Source organism: Oncorhynchus kisutch, linkage group LG6, assembly GCF_002021735.2.
Source record: "Oncorhynchus kisutch isolate 150728-3 linkage group LG6, Okis_V2, whole genome shotgun sequence".
NCBI lineage: Eukaryota > Metazoa > Chordata > Actinopteri > Salmoniformes > Salmonidae > Oncorhynchus > Oncorhynchus kisutch.
In genome coordinates this window covers 45,570,866-45,593,108 of record NC_034179.2, presented here as the reverse complement: position 1 = coordinate 45,593,108, position 22,243 = coordinate 45,570,866, and the positions used below count along the sequence as shown (strand labels likewise).

Below are 22,243 nucleotides of genomic sequence, written 5' to 3'. Positions count from 1 at the left end.
TAATGCATTTTTTTTCTTCAAAATTAGGTAGTTATTTTTCATAAGAAATAACAGACCAAGAATGAGGTAGGTATGTGTAGTACGTTGAATTATTTCAAATCATTTTAAATGTATTGATAAATGGACACCCATAATATAAAGTAACACTGTTCAACTGCTAAAATGAACTCCACATCCCATTTCAATAAGTATGTCACCTTTGCACCACGTTTTACAAATGGAGGCAGCCATGGGCAAACTGTTAAACTGCATGAAAACACCAATCTCATAGGATCAGGTGTATAATCACTAGATCTTAAATATGTAATAAAAAATATATTTTTTTTCCGTCTGTTTTAATGCAAATACATTCTTTCAAAAAATACTTTTACCTCACAAGAAAAAAAATTGGCACACTAAATGCTGCTGCAAAGTGATTGCAGACGATGTCGTGCACAAACACCAAAGCATTAGTTAGCTAGCATGTTAGCTATCTCAAGCGGTGTGCACTCCTCAGCAAACCTTAATTAGGTCTTGGCTAGGTAAATTCAAAGTTCTTGAACAATAGGTAAATGTCATGGTGTTTCGCCAACTAACTTTACCGCTTTGCAAAATGTTAATCTTGACCTAGTCCTGTTTTACTGTTCATAGAAGCCAGCTAGCAACATCGTCTTTTACCTTTAGCTGCCAAGCCACTATGTTTCAGACTCAAGAGCACAAAATGAGAATATGGAGCAATCACTAATAACGTTACTGCTTACAATTCTGACTACAACCACACTGACAAATGTTGAATAAAATCAACCACCATGCTTAACTTGACCAAGATTCTAGGTACTGTCCTCACCGCTAACGCGGCAGCGTTCTTTCTGGAAGAGTCTTCTCTCGTGCGGTTTGAATTGTTCCTCATTACTCATCATGAATTCACTTTATTGGTTCACGTACCCCATACATGATTCAAACTAGTAGATCTGATTTTGCTTCAAGTCGCATTGATTGGAAGCAATGAAATCTCGTTGAGAGGAGAAACAAAGCATGTTTGAGTAAATCCCACGCAATGTTTTTGTAAATCTGACAGCCCACTGACAGTGCATGTCAGAACAAAAACCAAGCCATGAGGTCAAAGGAATTGTCCGTTGAGCTCCAAGACTGGGTTGTGTCAAGGCACAGATCTGGGGAAGAGTAACAAAACATTTATTTAGCATTGAAGGTCCCCAAGAACACAGTGGCCTCCATCATTCTTAAATGGATGAAGTTTGGAATGACCAAGAGTCTTCCTAGAGCTGGCTGCCTGGCCAAAATGAGAAATTGGGGGAGAAGGGCCTTGGTCAGGGAGGTGACCAAGAACTCAATAGTCACCCTCACAGAGCTTCATAGTTCTTCTGTGGAAATGGGAGAACCTTCCAGAAGGACAACCATCTCTGCAGCATTCCACCAATCAGGCCTTTATGGTAGAGTGGCCAGACAGAAGCCACTCCTCAGTAAAAGGCACATGACAGCCCGCTTGGGGGCACCTAAAGACTATCAGACCACAAGATTCTCTGGTCTGATTAAACTAAGATTGAACTCTTTGGCCTGAATGCCAAGTGTCACGTCTGGAGGAAATCTGTCACTATCCCTACGGTGAAACATGGTGTGGCAGCATCATGCAGTGGGGATGTTTTCATTTGCAAGGACTTTAAAACTAGTCAGGATTGAGGGAAAGATGAACAGAGCAAAGTACAGAGAGATCCTTGATGAAACCTGCTCCAAAGCACTCAGGACATCAGACTGGGGCAAAGGTTCACCTTCCAACAGGACAACGACCGTAAGCACACAGCCAAGACAATGTAGGAGTGGCTTCAGGACAAGTCTCAATGTCCTTCAGTGGCCCATTCAGAGACTGGACTTGAACCCGATCGACATCTCTGGGGAGACCTGAAAATAGCTGTGCAGCGACACTCCCTATCCAACCAAACAGAGCCTGAGAGGATCTCCAGAGAAAAATGGGGGAAACTCCCCAAATACAGGTGTGCCAAGCTTGTAGCGTCATACCCATGAACTCGAGACTGTAATCACTGCCAAAGGTTCTTCAACAAAGTACTGTTTTGTATTTTTAATACATTTGCAAAAAAAAATCTAAAAACCTGTTTATGCTATGTCATTATGGGGTATTGTGTGTAGATTGATGAGGGGGGGGGGACAATTTAAACCATTTCAGAATAAAGCTGTAACGTAACAAAATGTGGAAAAAGTCAAGGGGTCAGAATTACTTTCCTAATGCACTTTATATTCTGAATTAGGGGAGGATGGAGAAAAATCCACAGCATTTTTTTCTTGGGGAGAAAAAAAAACATTTTCCGTCCTTCAATAGCTTTTGAACAAAGCATGCCATCATGACTATGAAAAATTATATACTCTGAATCACGGGAGGCTGGAGAAAAATCCATGTTTTTTAAATAGTTATTTTTTTTAAGAAAAAAAACTTTTCAGACTTTCAATCGCAATAGCTTTTAAACAAAACATGTCATGACTATGAAAATTATATATTCTTAATCAGTAGAGGATGTAGAGAAATCCATGGCTTAGAACATTTTTGTATTTGTAATAAAAATAAATCCTAATAAAAATGTAAAAATCCATATTTCAATCTTCAATAGCTTTTAAACAAAGCATGCCATGACTATGAAAGGGAAGGATAGAGAAACATTCATGGCTTTTTTGTTGTTGAAATGTAGATGTATTTTTTTGTGAGTGAGGGGCTTTCAATCTTCAATAGCTCTTACACAAGACGTGCCATGATTATGAAAATTATACTGAATATTCTGCATAAGGGGGATGGAGAAAATCCACTGCTTTTTTTGTTGTGGTAAAATGTTGATTTGTTTTTCATCCTGCTTTCATTCTTCAATAGCGCTTACACAAAGCGTGCCATGACTATCAAACTGATATATTTTGAATCAGGGGATGATGGAGAAAAATCCACAGCTTTTTTTGTGATTGATTTAGGCTGCAACAAACAACACAACTGTGTGAGCATGAGTGTTTGCTTACATGACATAAATCTTTTTGGTTATTTTTAATACTGCGAATGTGTGACTGTTTTTTGTGGTTAGCGTGGCCTGGTGTGAAAATATTTTAATAGACTCCCAGGCTCACACAATAGATATGACAGATTTACATGGACACACTTCAACCCCTTGACACACTAGTCCCCTCCTGCAAAAGTTACTGTTGAATCATGGCTGATGTAATCCTCATCCACTACTTGTCAGAATGATTTTTTAACAGAAGTAATGATTGTGTTAGCACTGTAAGTGAGGACCTCATTTTATCTTTCCTTTATAACCAGCAATTCTTTGACACTTAACATAATTTTGAAATTAAACTGTAATATCATAGACTGAGGGACCCAATACATTCAGTGCCTTCAGAAAGTATTCACACCCCTTGACTTTTTCCACATTTTGATGTGTTACAACCTGAATTTAAAATGGATTAGATTGAGATTTTGTCACTGGCCTACAAACACTACCCCATAATGTCAAAGTGAAATAATGTTTTTAGACATTTTTACACATTAATTAAAAATGAAAAGCTGAAATGTCAATAAGTATTCAACACCTTTTGTTACGGCAAGCCTAAATAAGTTCAGGAGTAAGAATTTGCTTAACAAGTCACAAGTTACATGGACTCACTCTGTGTGCAATAATAGTGTTTAACATGATTTTTAAATGACAACAACGTCATCTCTGTACATACAATTATCTGTAAGGTCAATCAGTCAAGCAGTGAATTACAAACACAGATTTAACAACAAAGACCAGGGAGGTTTTCCAATTAAGTGACAATGCCCACAATATATCCTCCAAAAATGGCTTCAAGGGCATTATTAATTTTATACAATGCGTTTCCAACATTTTCAAATAATGATTGACATATTTTCCTTCAATGTTATTTTGATTAATTTATTCATACTATTTCACAAGATATAGTCCTGACACAAATCTAGGGTTGCTAGAGACGCGACCAAGTTGTTCAGTCTTTTTGTTCTGTATATATGGACGCAACCCAGTCATTTGTTCTAAATGTTCCATTGCCATACTGGCTGGCAACATTCTTATCCCTTGCATGTTAGCTAGCCAACTATGGCTAACTTACAGTCACGTCAGAAAGTGCAGCCAGAATAACAGCAAAGTAGCTGCATTTTAATTTGTTTAAGCTGTTTTCTAGTGACATTTATTTGGATACATCCATAACAAGCTAATGTGGCGCGATTTTACCCGACATAGAAAATGTGCTCACTCGTCAGGACACGTGTTCAGAGGAGCTAGCTAGCAACACAGCTACAGTCACACAATAACTTCAAACTGAAGCTGGAAAGACTGCAAATAAGCTGTGTTTATTTTTACAATTTTTTCAGTTTACCTTTTTTTGTATTTATTCATAAAAATGATGCCAGCGTGACTGTAAGTTAGCCGTAGTTGGCTAGCTAACATGCAAGGGATAAGAATGTTGCCAGCCAGTATGGCAATGGAAGATTTAGAACAAATGACTGGGTTGCGTCCATAGATAAGCAAGGAGGATACAAATCTCTGCTGTTGAAAACGAAATGTTAGTCTAAAAGAAATGTGAGAATGTCTAGATACTTTTATAGTGTAGATCAAGTTCATAAATTGCTTGGCTGGGCTCATGAGACAATGGATTGCTCAGTCAGATGAAACAGAGTAAATAGGCAATTTAACGTCATAGACACCTGCTGGAATGCAGTTTTAACTAACCAGCATTCAGGATTAAACCCATCTGTTGTATAATCCTTGCAAAGAAGGTCACCTATTGGTAGATGGGTAAAAAAAAAGCAGACATTGAAAATCAAATCAGACTTTATTTGCCACATGCGCCAAATACAACAAGTGCAGACTTTACCGTGAAATGCTTACTTACAAGCCCCTAACCAACAGTGCAGTTCAAGAAGAAAATATTCACCAAGTAGGCAAAAAATAAAAAGTAACACAATAAGGACAATAACGAGGCCGTATACAGGGGGCACCGGTGCCGAGTCAGTGTGCAGGGGTAGTTGAGGTAATCTGTACATGTAGGTGGGGACAAAGTGACTATGCATAGATAATAAACAACGAGTAGCAGCAGTGTACAAGTGGGGGTAAATATAAATTGTCCGGTGGTGATTTTTATTAATTGTTCAACAGTCTAATGGCTTGGGGGTAGAAGCTGTTGAGGAGCCTTTTGGTCCTAGACTTGGCGCTCCGGCACCGCTTGCCATGCGGTGCGGTAGAAGAGAAAACAGTCTATAACTTGGGTGACTGGAGTCTCTGCCAATTTTATGTACCTCTGACACCGCCTATTATATAGGTCCTGGATGGCAGGAACCTTGGCCCCAGTGATGTACTGGGCCGTTCTCACTACCCTCTGTAGCACCTTACGGTCAGATGCCGAGCAGTTGCCATACCAGGCGGTGATACAACCGATCAGGATGCTCTTGATGGTACAGCTGTAGAACCTTTTGAGGATCTGGGGACCCATGCCAAATCTTTTCAGTCTCCTGAGGGGGAAAAGGTTTTGTCGTGCCCTCTTCACGGCTGTCTTGGTATGTTTGGACCATGATAGTGTTTTGGTGATGTGGAGACCAAGGAACTTGAAACTCTCGACCCACTCCACTACAACCCGGTCGATGTTAATGGGGGCCAGTTCGGCCCACCTTTTCCTGTAGTCCACTATCACCTCCTTTGTCTTGCTCACATTGAGGGAGAGGTTGTTGTCCTGGCACCACACTGCCAGTTTTCTGACCTCCTCCCTATAGGCCATTGTTGTCAGTGATCAGGCCAACCACTGTTGTGTCGTCAGCAAACTTAATGATGGTGTTGGAGTCGTGTTTGGCCACGCAGTCGTGGGTGAACAGGAAATTCTTGGAGGGGACTAAGTACACACATCTGAGGTGACCCAGTATTAAGGATCAGCGTGGCATACGCATGCATACGCAATACGTTGTTGCCTACTCTTACCACCTGGGGCCGCTTTGAGCATGGTGAAGTTATTCATTACACTTCGGATGGTATATAAATACACCCAGTCATTACAAAGATACAGGTGTCCTTACTCAGTTGCCGGAGAGGAAGTAAACCGCTCAGGGATTTCACTATGAGGCCAATTGTGACTTTACAACAGTTGTAGGTTTTAATGGCTGTAATAGGGCAAAACTGAGGATGGATCAACAACATTGTGGTTATCAATAGGGAGATATTTTTTAAAGCCATATTCTTGTTTTCTCTCAGCACAGGAGAGGTACTCACTCACTGAATCACACACATACTTTTCCTCGTGTCCTAGTTCTAAATGCTGATTTGCAGGTGGACTCAATCACATGTGCTGTTGCAGCCAGAGTGAATGGGTCCGTCCATTAATCACCCTCCTCCTCCTCCCACCCCAACAACCTGCAATTTAACACTTTAATGTAGCACTCAAGTCTCATTTTCACCTCATTTAATTGATTTACTTAACAAAAGGCACATCTCAATAGGTGGTCCAGGTAAGTCATTATATAGCACAAGCTTTCCTCTTCTGTTCTCTATTGTTCCTCAAGCAAGGGAGGAACTGATGACATCACAACTTCCCATCAGACCAACTCCCTGAATGCCCTGATTCTTGAACTTTGCAGTTGTGTCTAAAAATACTTTTGCTGAAAACATATATATTGTTTTACCCTTTAGTGTGTGTACTCTACTGTATGTATACTTGGGATATTGCTTTTTAACAGTAAAAGTTTTAAAAAAATAGCTGGAGAACATCTTTAACCCTGAAAGAGACAATCCCTAAAGCAATTGGTTATTTTTATATATTGATATATATATATATAAACAACATAAAATATGTGAATTGTTCTCCATCTGCCCTTGATTCAGAATATATAATTTTCATAGTCATGGCACACTTTGTGTAAGAGCTATTGAAAATTTAAACAAAAAAAAGTAAAATAATTCAACTATACAAAAGCTGTGTATTTTCTGCATCCTCCCGATTCTTCAGAATATATCATTTGCATAGTCATGGCACACTTTTTGTAAGAGCTATTGAAGATTGAAATCCCAAATCATATTTTCAACAACAAAAAGGTGTGGATTGTTCTCTATCCACCCGATTCAGAATATACCGTTTATAGCTATGGCATGCTTGGTTCAATCACTAATCGCTAAAACCTAATATCCAATATAAAACAAATTTTACCAGTATGATTTCTCTCCTTGACCTATGCCTATATTTAGCATTTTATAGGCTAAAAGTACTCAAAATAAAATGTCAAAATCTTTATATAAAATGACTCAAGTTAAAGTGGGTCACCCAGTAAATTATCACTTTAATAAAAGTAAAAAAGTATTTGGATTTAAATATACAAAGGTAAATGGAATTTCTAAAATGTACTTAAGTATCAGAAGGAAAAGTATAAAAAATTTAAAGTTCCTTATGTTAAGCAAACCAGACGGCACAAATGTATTTTTATTGACGGATTGCCAGGGGCATACTCCAACACTCAGACATCATTTACAAACGCATTTGTGTTTAGTGAGTCCGCCAGATCAGAGGCAATAGAGATGACCAGGGATGTTCTCTTGATAAGTGTGTGAATGGGACCATTTTCCTGTCAAAATGTAACTACATTTGGGTGTCAGGGAAAATGTATGGAGTAAAAAGTACATTTTCTGTTGGAATGTAGTGAAGTAAAATTAGGTAAAAAATATAAATGGTAAAGTTCAGATAGCCCAAAAAACTACTTTAGTACTTTAAAGCATTTTTACTTAAGTACTTTACATCATTGCAAACATGCAGCTTTTGTCCTTATCTTGTCCAAATTCTAATTGTGCACACATTTCTTTTTACAATATCTGTAAATGAATTTGAATAAAGGGAGGCACCAGCTAATCTGTTCACAATGTGGACGGATAAGACACATTTTACCATGTGTAGATGCAACAGCTATAATGTGGCCATAATCAGAATGTGGATAGGATCAGAAACAAGGTATGCATGTTAGCACCACGTATAAATGAGACATGAGTGACAATATAATAAGATAATAGGGGCCATTCATAAGGCTATATTTACCTCTTGGGTGCTTGAGCACGCACCTCAAGGTTCTAAAGGATCTATCAATAGTATCTGGTCATGTGGTGTATAGGCACCGAGATCTGTTATTTAAATCCAACATCTACTGCACTGTGTAGACTTGATTGGACAACTAGGATATTGATCTGTAGTTTCAAGAGAACTTGTTTATGATGCAGGCTCTCTCCAATTTTAGCCTAGTATTAATTCTGGTTTGTTCTCTAGGCTGTCTCCATAAACTAGAAATTAAAGAAATTAAAATAATCAACTGAGGGATCTAGCACAATAATGATAACACAACATCCACATAGAAAAGAAGAGCCATGACAGATGTAACCAGAAACAAGAGAATATAAAACTTTATCATCAATATACAACAACATTTTGGCAAAGGCATAATTTCGGCAGACACAAACACCGCAAATGTTTAATTTACCTATTAGTTTTCAGAAGACCTGCTGCAAAAAAAACATTAAAAAATACATTGACAATTGTGTATTAGTAGGCTACTATAGCAACCTGGAATCGCACAAATAAATACTGTTTGGAGGAACTGTCTTGTTGAATGTGCTTTGCAAATACATTGTCCTCATGGGGAAGAAATATAGTAATCAACACACCATACACTGATTAGTTTAAAAAGGAGGCAGAACACAATGTAAGCCTTTGATAAAATATCATCTAAAATATATAGATTGTCAACCCAATAGCAGAAAAATATTGTGAGGTTGCATAGTAGCTTGTCTAATAAAGCAAACTAATGAGCCATATTGTTGGGTACATAGTAGCGGGTAGCTCGCTTTGTACCATGCAGTCTGTCGCACCAGGGTACTTGGCAGCACCTAGGCTTCTATACAACTACAGAAAACCCCATCATCTACGTAGTTGTTGAAAGAATAACTTAAACAATCTAGTTGGCTACATCTTCGTGCTGTGTTCTTCTGTAACGTATGTCACTGCACGCCTGTTGCTCGTCTCGGTCTCCTCTTCCTTGGCCCCCCTCCCCTCTGCTCCCGCTTGGTGCAGGTCTGTGGTGGTCTCTCCTTTCTGGGGGTCTTTTTCTCCCTCAACAAAGGCAGCAGGGTCGTCAAACTCTGTCGTCCTCCTCACCAGCGGAGTCCGACTCAGGAACGGGCGTGTAGGTGGGCACAGCGTTGAACATGACGAAGCCCACGGTGATCACCACAAACGACACAATGTACAGGCTTGAGAACTGTGGGGCAGAGGTAGACGTTTTGATTGATTAAACATTATGGAAGTCAGTATTTACCTCAAAGATTGGCTTGAGAGTTGGCTGTATGTTTCATATACACATGACAATGTACATTTATTTATCTAATCAAACCACAGAATCCTTCTCATTAAACAGAATCCACCTTAGGCTTACGATATATGCTTTTGCTCATGGGCGTGGGCCCCTTTCTGTCCAATAAATGCATTTCTGGATAACAATTTTGGGCACCTCCTCTGGCTCAAGAGCAAACCCATAGACAAATGGTATATTTAACTCACAACAAAGTGGAAGAGGAAGATGCCACAGAAGAGGCTGAAGAGGTCAGCGGTGAGCAGGGAGAGATTCACTGCAGTGGCACTGGTCATCTTGACCACCAGGGGCATGAAACTGTACAGGGCATACATGCAGAAGGCGTAGGCCGCAAACAGTACAACTGTGGAGGGAAACACCAGGGTTCGTGTTCATTAGGCACCAAATGGAAGAAAATGGTCTGAAACAAAGAAGTGGGGAGGGACTGCCTGGACTTGTCTGGTCCAATCATGAAACGCTTATTTAGTGTTTTCCTTTTCAAAGCATTTTGCAACATTGTGTATTACTGAACATGTGTCCAGTAAAGAAACAAAGAGGAGAAAACATTTGCAACAGATTGAAATGGAGATTGGACTTCCTCAATAAGAAATTCAAAGTTTTGTTTTCCGTTTCAAAATGTTCTGCAATATGTGCCCTACTGAATAAGGCCCAGAATCTCAGAAGGGAATTCTACCGGACAAACAAAGCACTTTCTGTAAAACTATTGCACAGAGCAAAATAGCTTTATACAGAGCATATACAGGTAAATGTCAAGAATAATGGAAACATCCACAAAGTGTCTTAATAGGGCGTTGGGCCACCACAAGCCAGAACAGCTTCAATTCACCTTGGCATAGATTCTACAAGTGTCTGCAACAATTTTGGAGGGATGCAACACCATTCTTCCACGAGAAACTCAATAATTTGGTGTTTTGCTGATGGCGGTGGAAAAAGCAGTCTCAGGACCCGCTCCAGAATCTCCCATAAGTGTTCAATTGGGTTGAGATCTGGTGACTGAGACGGCCATGGCAAATGCTAATCAAACCATTCGTACCCTGTGGATGGGGGCATTGCCAAGGTAACCAAAATAATGGCATGCCCAGAATTTGTACACATGACCCTAAGCATGATGAGATGTTAAATGCTTAATGAACTCAGGAACTACAGCTGTGTGGAAGCACCTGCTTTCCATATACAGTACTTTGTATCCCTAATTTATTCTAGGGTTTCCATTATTTTAGTAGTTACCTGTAACTAGAGTAAATTAGATTATTACCCAAATGAAAAAAAAGAGCATAATTGACATACCGTCATGTACAAAATGATTTGCACCCTCAAAGATGAGCAAAAATAAATAAATAATGCAAATACTGAGCTATATTGCATGCTCAAAAAGGTTTTCAATGGGGTTCAAATCTAGATATGCTTCTGTTTTTTACCGTCAAACCCATCACGTGTGTGCGTGCGTGTGTCATCTGACCATAGCACCGGTTTTATTTCTTTACTTACCCATTATTCACCTAATACCTTTTTTTTCACCATTGTTTAGAGCTTGTAAGTAACCATTTCCTGTTGTATTAGGCGCACGTGACAAATAAACTTTGATTTGATATGTTATGGGCTATTTTGCTTCCACTGGTCCTGAGGCTCTTGTTAAGGTCAACGGCATCATGAACTTGACCAAGTTGCAGGAAATGTTTGCCAAAAACCTGGTTGCCCCTGCCAGGATGCTGACACTTGGCTGCAAGTGAATCTTCCAGCAACACAAGAACCCTAAACACTAATCAAAATCCACAAAGGAATGGTTACAATATCAACATTTTGCAATGGCCATATCGGTCTCCGGACTTGAACCCCATTGAAAACCTGTGGTTTGAATTGAAGAGGGCAGTTTATAAGAACAGGCGAATGATATCAAGGATCTAGAAAGATTCTGTATGGAGGAATAGTCTAAGATCCTTTCCAATGTGTTCTCTAATCTCAAACAATTTAGAAAACATCTGTCATTATTTTTTACAAGGGGAGAGTGGTAGAGTATTGAAAACAGGGGTGCCAATAACTTTCACCCCCATCTTTTTGAGATTTGTATTACTTTGTTTTATTATGTATTCCTCTGATCAATTGTATTAGTATAAAATATAATTTACACATTTTTGGGATAATACAATATAGATTAGTATTCTTATTATTTATTTTATAGTATTTTTTGCTCATCTTTATCAGGGTTGCTAATAATTATGGACCTGACTGTATATGATTCTGACAATTGAGTTAGGGGGTTATCAAATATGGGGAGAAAATTAATTCTTACTAATTTTCCAGTTCCATTTAATAGCTGCTACTGCACTGGTTTCCAATATGGCTCTGCAACACAGGACAACAGAAGGTAAGATTGCAAATAGGAACTGTGTCGGTCGACAGACTTACAAAGCACCTTCAAGACCATTCTGATGGGTAGATTTTGCCTAAAATAACTAGTCAAGTGATGAAAATGTGATGTCTGGATGCTGTGGGGGAAAGTACCATAATAAATACAATATGTACTGACTGATGTAGTGCACCAAACAAAAAGTTAAATGGATAGTTTGCTTTTTGAAGATAAGCTAGTGCCAGGATTCAATCTGATCGCGGGGTGTCGACAATGAGGCAGAGGTCATTTCCAATTGAGCCGACATCTGCAGCATTTACCGTGAATGCATTCTCAGTGAACACAGTAACATTGCCTTTAAAAGCTGCATTGTCAACAAACTTGGGTTCAAATTGAATCTTGGCCTAAAATGAAAGGAAAGCTAAGTAAGCTTACATTTGTGAAAGTGAACTATCCCTTTAATACTGAGGGGGAGAAAGGCAGGAAAGACCGTCTTTGAACCGGTTCAACCCTGAAGAGAGGAGAGGGAATGTCTTACAGCTGTACGCCGCTGATCAGGGTGCCAAACAGGCCCATCATACCCAGGAACTCCCCACGGCTCAGGTTCTTCACCGTGTACTCCTGACAAACATTTGACACTGCATACAGTGCAGCACTCACCAGCACCAGACCGTCCCCCAGCAACACATCACTGGCTAGACGGAGAGAGGGAAGGAGGGAGAGAGAGAGGGATGAAGGGAGAGCGAGCGAGAAGACTAATGTTATTTTAGTCAAACAGTCTTTGACATGTTAGTTAGGGTAATTTGCAGAGCTAATAATATGAGGAATCAGCTCTAAGGGTTTGTGATGAGAGTTTAATAATGCCTGTTTATCTTTTCCCGTGCAGTGAACCCTAAGGCCTCTCCGGATCAAAATGTATGGAACTGTTTATGTCCCGAGAAAAGACACTGAGGTACATTTAAAGCTGTTATTCCTCTATGTATATGCCTGACTAAGTATAAAAAGGTATGTCTTCTACATCAAAAGAAGTAGAGAAAAGCCTTGTCCTGGACTATAAAGCATATTTATTGGAGATTAAACTGTCTGGAAAACAAGCCCAAAGTGTTATAACAATAAATTACAATAGGTAGTGTTCTCACTGGATCAAAGGTCTCCCAGCCAGTAGGTTGACCCCCACTCCCAGGAGACACTCAGGGTATAATATATATTCCTGTGTAGACCCTGACAATAATAACATATATAATATGTAAGGGATATACGCAGTTGTCCCTAGTTACCACGGCCAAAATTAGCTATATTGTACAAATGTATGAAATGTTTGGTCTTAATGTAAGGTTAGAGTTAGGCATAAGGTTAGCAGTGTGGTTAAGGTTAGGTTTAAAATCAGATTTTAAGAAGAGAAATAGTAGAAATAGGCTGGGTTTATGACTTTGTGGGTGTGGTAACTAGTGACGATCTATAAACGCCAACATTCTGTACATTACGTAAGGGATAATCAATGAGGGTCTATGCGTTCTATGGAAAATATTGAACGGACGTGGATTGTGTGTTCCACGACACGCTGGTGGAACTAACCTTCCACGGAGTTGCATTATTTTCCAGAGTTTATTATCCCTTGGCTATAATTAAACACATTTGATGCCAAAAATGTGTTCATTTGCAGGTAGAAATGTGTTCAACAGCCTTTGAAGTAGCTAGCAAGTTTACTAGACAGCTACAGTAATTGGCTTGGTAACCAAACAAAGACTTGCTAGCTAGCGAACAAAACCATCAGTCCTAGCATTATCGAATTCAATAATGACAATGTTTTCAATTCGACTTTTGCTTTCAAAAGCAGATCAAACATGGAACATGTAATGTACAGAACGTCAGTGTTTATCCCTCACTTATAAACCGGGTAGTTTGGGTCCTGGAGATTGATTGGCTGAAAGCCGTGGAATATTGAAGCTATAAAAGCCGGGGGAGGGTTGTGGCCAATATAGCACGGCTAAGGGCTGTTCTTAAGCACGACACAACGCGGAGTGCCTGGATACAGCCCTTAGCCGTGGTACATTGGCCATATATCACAACCTCCAGAGGTGCCTTATTGCTATTATAAACTGTTTACCAATGTAATTAGAGCAGTAAAAATGTGTGTTTTTTCATACCCGTGGTATACCGTCTGATATATCACGGCTGTCAGCCAATTAGCATTCAGGGCTTGAACCATCCAGTGTATAACAGACATTATAAACTGGGCAGTTCAAGCTCTGAACGCTGATTGGCTGACAGCCGTGGTATATCAGACTGTATACCACAGGTATGACAAAACACGTATTTTTACTGCTCTAATTACATTGGTAACCAGTTTATAATGGTAATAAGGCACCTCTGGGGTTTGTGATATATGACCAATAAACCACGGCTAAGGCATTGCGTTGTGCATAAGAACAACCCTTAGCCGTGGTATATTGGCCATATACCACACACCCTCGGGCCTTATTGCTTAAATATAAACACAGGTAGGAAGCAAAACTACAACACCCAAAAAAAGTATACACATAAAACATTTTTTTTTAAATGAAGCTAAATTGTGTGTTTACTGTTCTAATTATGTTGGTAACCAGTTTATAATAGCAATAAGGCACCTCCGCGTTGCATCGTGTTTAAGAACAGCCCTCAGCCGTAGTACATGTATATTGGTCATATTGCACACCTCCTCAGGCCTTATTACTTAAATATCATGAGTAGTGTTCTTACTGGATCCCTGGTCTCTCCCAGCCAGTAGGTCAGCCCCAACCATGGCACCCACCCCCAGCAGACAAACGGCCACAGCCACAAAGTGCACCAGGCGATAGCGTGTCTTCAGGAAGAACCAGGAGAGCACCATCAGCACCGGGATCACAAAGCAGTCCAGCAGCTGCAACCAGAACCACATAGTATTTTTCAGGTGTAAAAAAAGACACTTAGGGCTGGGTGATATGGCCAAAATATGATCACTATTTTTAACAACTTTTTTTTGTTGAATTTTACCCCCCTTTTCTCCCCAATTTCATGGTATCCACTTGTTTAGTAGCTACTATCTTGTCTCATCGCTACAACTCCCACACAGGCTCAGGAGAGACGAAGGTTGGAAGTCATGCGTCCTCCGATACACCCCAACCAAGCCGCACTGCTTCTTAACACAGCGCGCATCCAACCTGGACGCCAGCCACACCAATGTGTCAGAGGAAACACTGTGCACCTGGTTAGCGCGCAATGCGCTCGGCCCGCCACAGGAGTCACTGGTGCGCGATGAGACAAGAATATCCCTACAGGCCAAACCATCCCTAACCCGGACGACGCTAGGCCAATTGTGCGTTGCCCCACGGACCTCCCGGTCGCGGCCGGTTACGACAGAGCCTGAGCGCGAACCCAGAATCTCTGGTGGCACAGCTGGCGCTGCAGTACCTTGCCCTTAACCACTGCGCCACCCGGGAGGCCTTTAAAAACATTTTTAACCGTATTTTATTATTTCTAATAATAAAAGTTCTACATTTGCTTTGTGAGTAATGCATGACCCTAGGGTGGCAACACATACATTCTAAGTCATTTCTATGGGTCTTTCTCCATTCTGATGGTTTTATACTGTTCAATTCAACCCAAAATATTTTCCTCATAACATTTCCAAATTTCCTGCACTCATTTTAGATATTGTGCAGCCCTAGTGTGGAAATTATGGGCAAAAAATCTTGCCCTTATTTTTAACCAAATGTTGCATTTGTGATTTGACTTGCGATTTAGATCAAAACAATTGGGTGCACTGTTGGAATCTTGGAAATATAATGTTTGTTCTAATTCTATAGTTAGAATAAATAACACATTGAATACAGTGTTGTTTGACATGTCAACGAATGAAAATGCCAGGGAGTTATTGTGACAGGGTTGAAACCAAAGCATTGGTCAGTGTTTCCTAGGGGACCCTATAATCTTTGGCTACATTAAAACGTTTCTTCATGTAGCCAATATAGTCACGCTAAGCCTATTCCACTGATTTAGAAGTTACTGTTGCACAAATATGCTGATTTAGGCTTATACCATCAGTGGTATCAGGTTGTATTAGCTAGCTACGTTTGCGCTGACTCAGTACATTTATTAGCTAGCTAGACAACTAACTAGCTATTAGCATTAGTGGCTAAAACAATTTAGCTAAAACTTACTAAGAAACTACAAACTAGCTAGCTGTTTACAGATGTAAGAAACAAACTAAGATTAATTATAGAACGCTTGAGGGTTTATATTAAGAAGCTAAGTGGAAACAATATCGTTGACTGAATGTAAGTGTCTCGTGGTCAAGCAACAACATATGCACTCCATAAGTGACAGGGGACGGGGCTAGGTCTGTGTGGAAAGTGGCATGAGGGGAGAAGGAAGAGAGCGAGAGACAGAGAGAAAAAGAGGAATGACTCAAGTAGCGTATAAAAATTGAGGTTATACACGGCATGTCACATTTAACAAAACAAAACATTAAAATACCGTTATAGAAGGCAAAGTAAAAACCCAAACTGGTCTGTGCATCAATACCGGTACATCAGTGGAGGATGGTGGGAGGAGCTATAGGAAGACTGACTTATTGTAATGGCTGGAATGGAATTAATGGAACAGAGTCAAATGTGTGGTTTCCATATGTTTGATACCATTCCATTTTTTTCCATTCCAGCCATTACAATGAGCCTGTAGCTCCCCCCACCAGCCTCCACTGTGGTACATTGTAAAATATGGTATACCTCCAAGCCCTAAAGGCACTTAAATATTCATTTGTGGCGCACCTGGAAAAACCAGTCAGGTGACTCAATGTACCACCTAGGTCCTAGATACATTGATTAGTGAGTCATTCTTCACCCAAAAAACACAGTAAGCAATGGTATTAGCAATTTCTTACCTGTATGCTGGTCAACGTTGTAAACTGGTATGCCTTCACCACTGTGTAGTTTGCCTCCACGTCCGTCAGTCCCATAAGTAAATACCGCCACCATTTTGTTTTTAAAATCTGTAATATATTCCCATCACCTGTTAAAAAAGCAAAGCAAGAATCCAGAGTGAGACAAAAAATGTAATATTTTATGAGTTAGCAGGACTGTTGTTTTAGTCTCTCTGTGTAGGCCACGGATGAAAACAGTCTAAAACATGAATAGACTACAAGGACTTAAAAACACCCATTTTCATTTCCCTTGCATGCCGTAATAAACACAACCCATATAATAATCACTATTTTTTTATCCCAGTAGGTGGGATTCCCAAATATCACCAATTAGATTCAGAACTATGTGGCTTCAAACTCTACTGCTAGTGTATGGTCAGGAAGACCAGGGCCTGTTTGAATACCTCCATCCTGCATTCTCCGTTCCATGCTCTTTTCCATGAAGTAATTTCTGATCTTAATTGGTTGAATTGGTGAAAGTAATAAGGTGGCGTAACCTTGCTTTCACCTTTCAAAGTATGCATACAAATATGATATCCTCAAGGAATCAACTGTAGGAAGGATGCATTTCTAAAATATTCTAACTGGCCCCTGCAAATAATGACAAAGGTAATGATTCTCACTAATATTGGCATTTTTGAACCAAAAACGAATGCAAGTCAATGTACTCCGTCAATGTACTTTAGCATTAGCATGTGTAGAATTCAGGGCGGCGGTTTCTGACCTTTTCTGAGGCTGAGCGAGGCCGTGTAGGTGAGCAGCAGCAGGACGTAGTTGAGGAAGCTCTGGAGCATGGGCGTCTCCACACCCGCTTCCGCTAGGTACTGGCAGCTGACCGCCGTACCGCAAATCAGCATGGACAGGGCCTGGCCCATGGCGATGGTCTTCAGCAGACGCCTGCCAAGGTCATGTTAACATCAATCAATAAATCACTTAAATGTATGTACTGTAGAATAATATGCCCATTTTGTGTCTGTGCATGGCCTGTTGCGTCTGTGCATTGTTTGTCTTGTTGTGCTCACCATGTGAAGATGCCCTTCAGCTTGTAGCTGCGCAGCCTGGCACAGGCTGTCCAACAGCTCTTTCCATGTCCACAGTCAGAGCTCTCTGCAGGCTCAGAACCATCCATTTCCTTCTGAGGTATCCCTGAGAACCCCAACAAAACAGAAGGAGGGGACAGATTAGGGAATGAGAGAGAGATGAAACAGCGATAGAGGGAACTGAACAGTTTTATTAACAATGTCTGCATCAAAGACCCAGACAAGCACTGTGCAGTAATCTCCCCTGGAATTTAGGCCTCATTATATTTTGCTCAACTAGGCACTCCAAGGAAGGTAACACTGCTAATTATGTTTTTATGTGTCAATCTTTTTCATGCCAGATTAGTACTTTTTGAAAAGGAGATTAGGCCTACGTTTTTATAGCCTACAGCTCTCAACTATTCCCAGCCCTTTAATACGAAAGGTTTTTAATCAAGGAAGACATTTCATGCAGTAGCCCTGGTGGTGTGATAAAGTGAGCGGGCCTTGCTTGTTTCAATAGCCCAAATCAGATATTTAAATCTGATTTTAATGTTTTTATTAATGGAAAACATTTAGATTTGTGGATGACAACAACACAAATACTATTGTGCATGGTGTGCAATTGCTCCTCTGTAGATGATAAACATTTAATTAAACTAAAAACAGGGGCTGTCACAATCTGAAACATTCATCAACATCCTGTCACAATATGTTGACCACGTTTCCATCCAACCATTTCATGCGAATGATTTACCTGATACTTGAAAAAAAAAGTCACGATCAGGCTGATGGAAACATGAAATGCCTGTAAAAAAAATTGTATAAATTGCCAACATACAATTTGTTCGTTCGACGTAGTGGGATCTGTTTGTGTGTGTAAAATGTAATAATATAGAAATGGCGGTGGAAACGCATTTATGAGTAAATACTTCAAGAGAAGAACAGAGCACCTTAGGCACGTTCACTTACTACTTAGATTTTAGCGGAAAAGGTTATTATAGCCATCATATCGAAGTAAATTTAGAGTCACGCGATATGTTGTGTGGTCCTCCCACTACGACACGGGAAAGCTTGCAGTTTGTTAGGCTACAGATGAAATTGATTAACTTCACAGGGTGATGAATGTGCAAGGTGATGAGCTTCATACCCCTATGCAATACATTTCGAGGGTCTTATTCTGCTGACATGATGATCGATGCCGTTTGACAAATACAAATAATATCGCCCTTATCCATAAAAATCTCAATGTAAATAGACTGTACCTGTGAGCTGTTGGCTAGAGCGCATGTGCCCAGACCTGCAAAAGCTATGTGTGTACTACAGCATCACGCGCAGCCTTTTATCCGCAAAGGGCAGTTTGATGGAAACATATCTGGTGGGAAAATGTGCATATTGTTTAATACAGACTTTCAAATATTCCAAAGATTGTCTGTCGCAAATTGGATGGAAACCTAGTTACGGTCACACCTTCCTATTAAAACACGTGGCCAAATAAAGTAACAAGTACCGAACACACAATACTAAGACTTTCAGCCACTACAACATTTTAGACTACAAATGTAACGCGACTACAATGACACAAAATTACAATCATATAACACCATACACTCGCGACCAAATCTTGCGAGGCATTGTCACGCGCGCCACAGGCTAAATATCTAGACATTAAATAGAATATGGTAGGTCATCTACCTGCATAGGTTAAAGTCTCCTCGGCGTTCATTTGAAGCTACGGTTAAAATCGAGCGCTCAAAAGACATAGCATAACTCTCGTGGCCAAATACATCAGCAGGCACCTCAATGGGTAAATCTAACCCACTGTTTTTTACGACAGGCCCAAAGGACCGCCTCCTCTTCTGAGATTGGCCAAGAGGCTGTTGTGTCACGTCAATCTCTTGATCAAGCCCATGAGCTTGCAACCAAACTATGATGTGGTGCTGAAGGGACTCCTTTCGGGCGACAGCGGAATGATGCAGACAGTTTTGATATTTGATAAGGCACTTCAGCACCTCATCATCACCACCAGATTATATAATATATTTTTGTAGGTATTTTTTTTTAAACGGCATTGTTGGTTGTGGGCTTGTAAGTAAGCATTTCACAGTAAGGTTGTACCTGTTGTATTCGGCTAACGTGACATATACCATTTTATTTTTATTTGACCAGAATGTTGCAATATTTAGAGTTTAGACAACACCCATGAAAGCTAGACTGCAACATCCATCAACTTCGTGAGATATAAGAACTAATACAAAATATTAACAAATAAAAAAAGTAGTTTGGGAGTTCGGACCTGCCCTGGCCTGAGAGAGACATATATATATATAAACAAAATGATATCCCATGGTGGAATGATAAGAACGCCTATGTTATTGTGTAGAAACTGATATCTTGCCGTCCTTGAAGCATTCAAAACTTTGTCTTGTGTCGATTTCACTCTCCTGCAGTTCTCTGCGCCTGTTGCGTCGTTTTTAACCCACTGTTGCCTGTTAGCCCACTATGTGATCAGTAGGCTAGACCTAGGGTTTAATAAGATAATTTCTTTCCTCCTATACTGTATTATATATACAGTACCAGTCAACTTTGGACGCCTACACATTCAAGGGTTTTTCTTAATTTGTACTATTTTCTACCTTGTAGAAAAAACCCAGATGAAATAACACATGGAATCATGTAGTAACCAAAAAAGTGTAAAACAAATCAAAATATATTTTAGATTCTTCAGTATGTAACCACCATTTGCCTTGCTAACAGCTTTGCACACTCTTGGCATTCTCTCAACCAGCTTCACCTGGCATTTTCCAACAGTCTTGAAGGAGTTCCCACATATGCTGAGCACATGTTGGCTGCTTTTCCTTCACACTGTGGTCCAACTCATCCCAAACCATCTCAATTGGGTTGAGGTCTGGTGATTGTGGAGGCCAGGTCATCTGATGCAGCACTACATCACTCTCCTTCTTGGTCAAATGATAGTCCCACTACGCGCAAACCAGATGGGATGGCGTATCGCTGCAGAATGCTGTGGTAGCCATGCTGGTTAAGTGTGCCTTCAATTCTAAATAAATCACAGACAGTGTCACCAGCAAAGCACCCCCACAACATCACACCTCCTCCTCCATGCTTCACGGTGGGATCCACACATGCAGATATTATCCGTTTACATACTCTGCATCTCACAAAGACACATCGGTTGGAACCAAAAATCTCAAATTTGGACTCATCAGACCAAAGGACATATTTCCACCGGTCTAATGTCCAATGGCCGTGTTTCTTGGCCCAAGAAAGTCTTCTTTATTGGTGTCCTTGGCTTGAATCGAGCCTTCATGGTCAAATTGCTGCAAAGAAACCACTACTAGTCTCCTCTGAACAGTTGATGTTGAGATGTGTCTGTTACTTGAACTCTGTGAAGCATTTACTTGGGATGCAATTTCTGAGGCTGGTAACTAATTAACTTATCTTCTGCATCTAAGGTAACTCTGGGTATTCCTTTCCTGTGGCGGTCCTCATGAGAGCCAGTACCATCATAGCGCTTGATGGTTTTTGCGACTACACTTGAAGAAACATTCAAAGTTCTTGAAATTTTCCAGATTGACTGAACGTTATGTCTTAAAGTAATGATGGAGTGTCGTTTCCCTTTGCTTATTTGACCTGTTCTTGCCATAATATGAACTTGGTATTTTACCAAATAGGGCTATCTTCTGTATACCAACTCAAACTCATTACGAAGGAAAGAAATTACACAAATTAACTTTTAACAAGGCACACCTGTTAATTGAAATGCATTCCATGTGACTACTTCATGAAGCTGGTTGAGAGAATGACAAGAGTGTGCAATGCTGTCATCAAGGCAAAGGGTGGCTACTTTGAAGAATCTCAAATATATTTAACACTTTTTTTGGTTACTACATGATTCCATGCGTGTTATTTCATGGTTTTGACATCTTCACTACTATTCTACAATGCAGAAAATTGTAAAAATAAAGAAAAACCCTGGAATGAGTAGCTGTGTCCAAACTTTTGACTGGTACTATATATATATATATATATATATATATATATAACAATTTGACTATAGGTTATCATCCTTATGAGTGAATACTCCAGAAAGTTAATATTTGATAATTAAGAATTGATGGAAGTTGAATTGTCATGCAATATACTGTAGTGTAGACCTATATATGAATTGTATCACTGCTTTTCCATTAGCCTATAACATTAAGAAACCAAATGGCAAGTGTATATATGAGTTATTGGCATAGGCCTGTAGAACTAAGACACTTTGTCATACTTTTGAAATGAGCATATGTAAAAATGTAAAATGTAAAAAAAATATTTATTAACGTTCATGCCCTTTTAGGTATGATACCATAACTCTCGCATAGCATAGTAAAGATCCTTACCTGCGTTAGCCTGTTGTATTTTTTCTGTTTGTCCAAAAGTAAAGTTGGTATGCTATTTCGAATGCGTCAGTGCCGAGCGAGACTAGGACTCCAAAATGATCTAATTTCCTCGGTCGCAGCGCACAGGGAGAGATCACC

General features: G+C 39.9%; 1 protein-coding gene across 4 annotated transcripts; it reads right to left on the bottom strand.

Annotated features, from left to right (window-relative positions):
- Positions 1-8,406: 8,406 nt before the first annotated feature.
- On the bottom strand, positions 8,407-22,219 carry LOC109892907 (solute carrier family 35 member F2). 4 transcript variants are annotated; one of them, XM_020485779.2, is made up of 10 exons: positions 19,398-19,589; positions 18,968-19,077; positions 17,706-17,829; positions 17,408-17,580; positions 16,645-16,772; positions 14,484-14,643; positions 12,283-12,439; positions 11,688-11,740; positions 9,586-9,740; positions 8,407-9,286 (listed from the first exon to the last, which is right to left on the bottom strand). In XM_020485779.2, the coding sequence occupies exons 2-10, from the start codon at positions 18,990-18,992 to the stop codon at positions 9,161-9,163; spliced, it is 1,101 nt and encodes a 366-aa protein (XP_020341368.1). In that variant the 5' UTR covers positions 18,993-19,077; positions 19,398-19,589; the 3' UTR covers positions 8,407-9,160. The 4 variants fall into 4 exon arrangements, with proteins under 4 accessions (XP_020341368.1, XP_020341367.1, XP_031682666.1 ...); XM_020485778.2 differs by lacking the exon at positions 18,968-19,077 and having other exon boundaries at positions 19,398-19,559; XM_031826806.1 differs by lacking the exons at positions 18,968-19,077; positions 19,398-19,589 and adding an exon at positions 18,460-18,482.
- Between the last annotated feature and the right edge of the window lie 24 nt (positions 22,220-22,243).

Excerpts from the sequence above, each read along its gene's own strand:
- LOC109892907 (XM_020485778.2), bottom strand. The coding sequence starts at position 19,428 with ATGAACGCCGAGGAGACTTTAACCTATGCAG. Across the intron at positions 17,581-17,705 it reads CTGAAGGGCATCTTCACATG|GCGTCTGCTGAAGACCATCG; the intron begins GTGAGCACAACA and ends TGACCTTGGCAG. Across the intron at positions 14,644-16,644 it reads CAACGTTGACCAGCATACAG|CTGCTGGACTGCTTTGTGAT; the intron begins GTAAGAAATTGC and ends TTCTGGTTGCAG.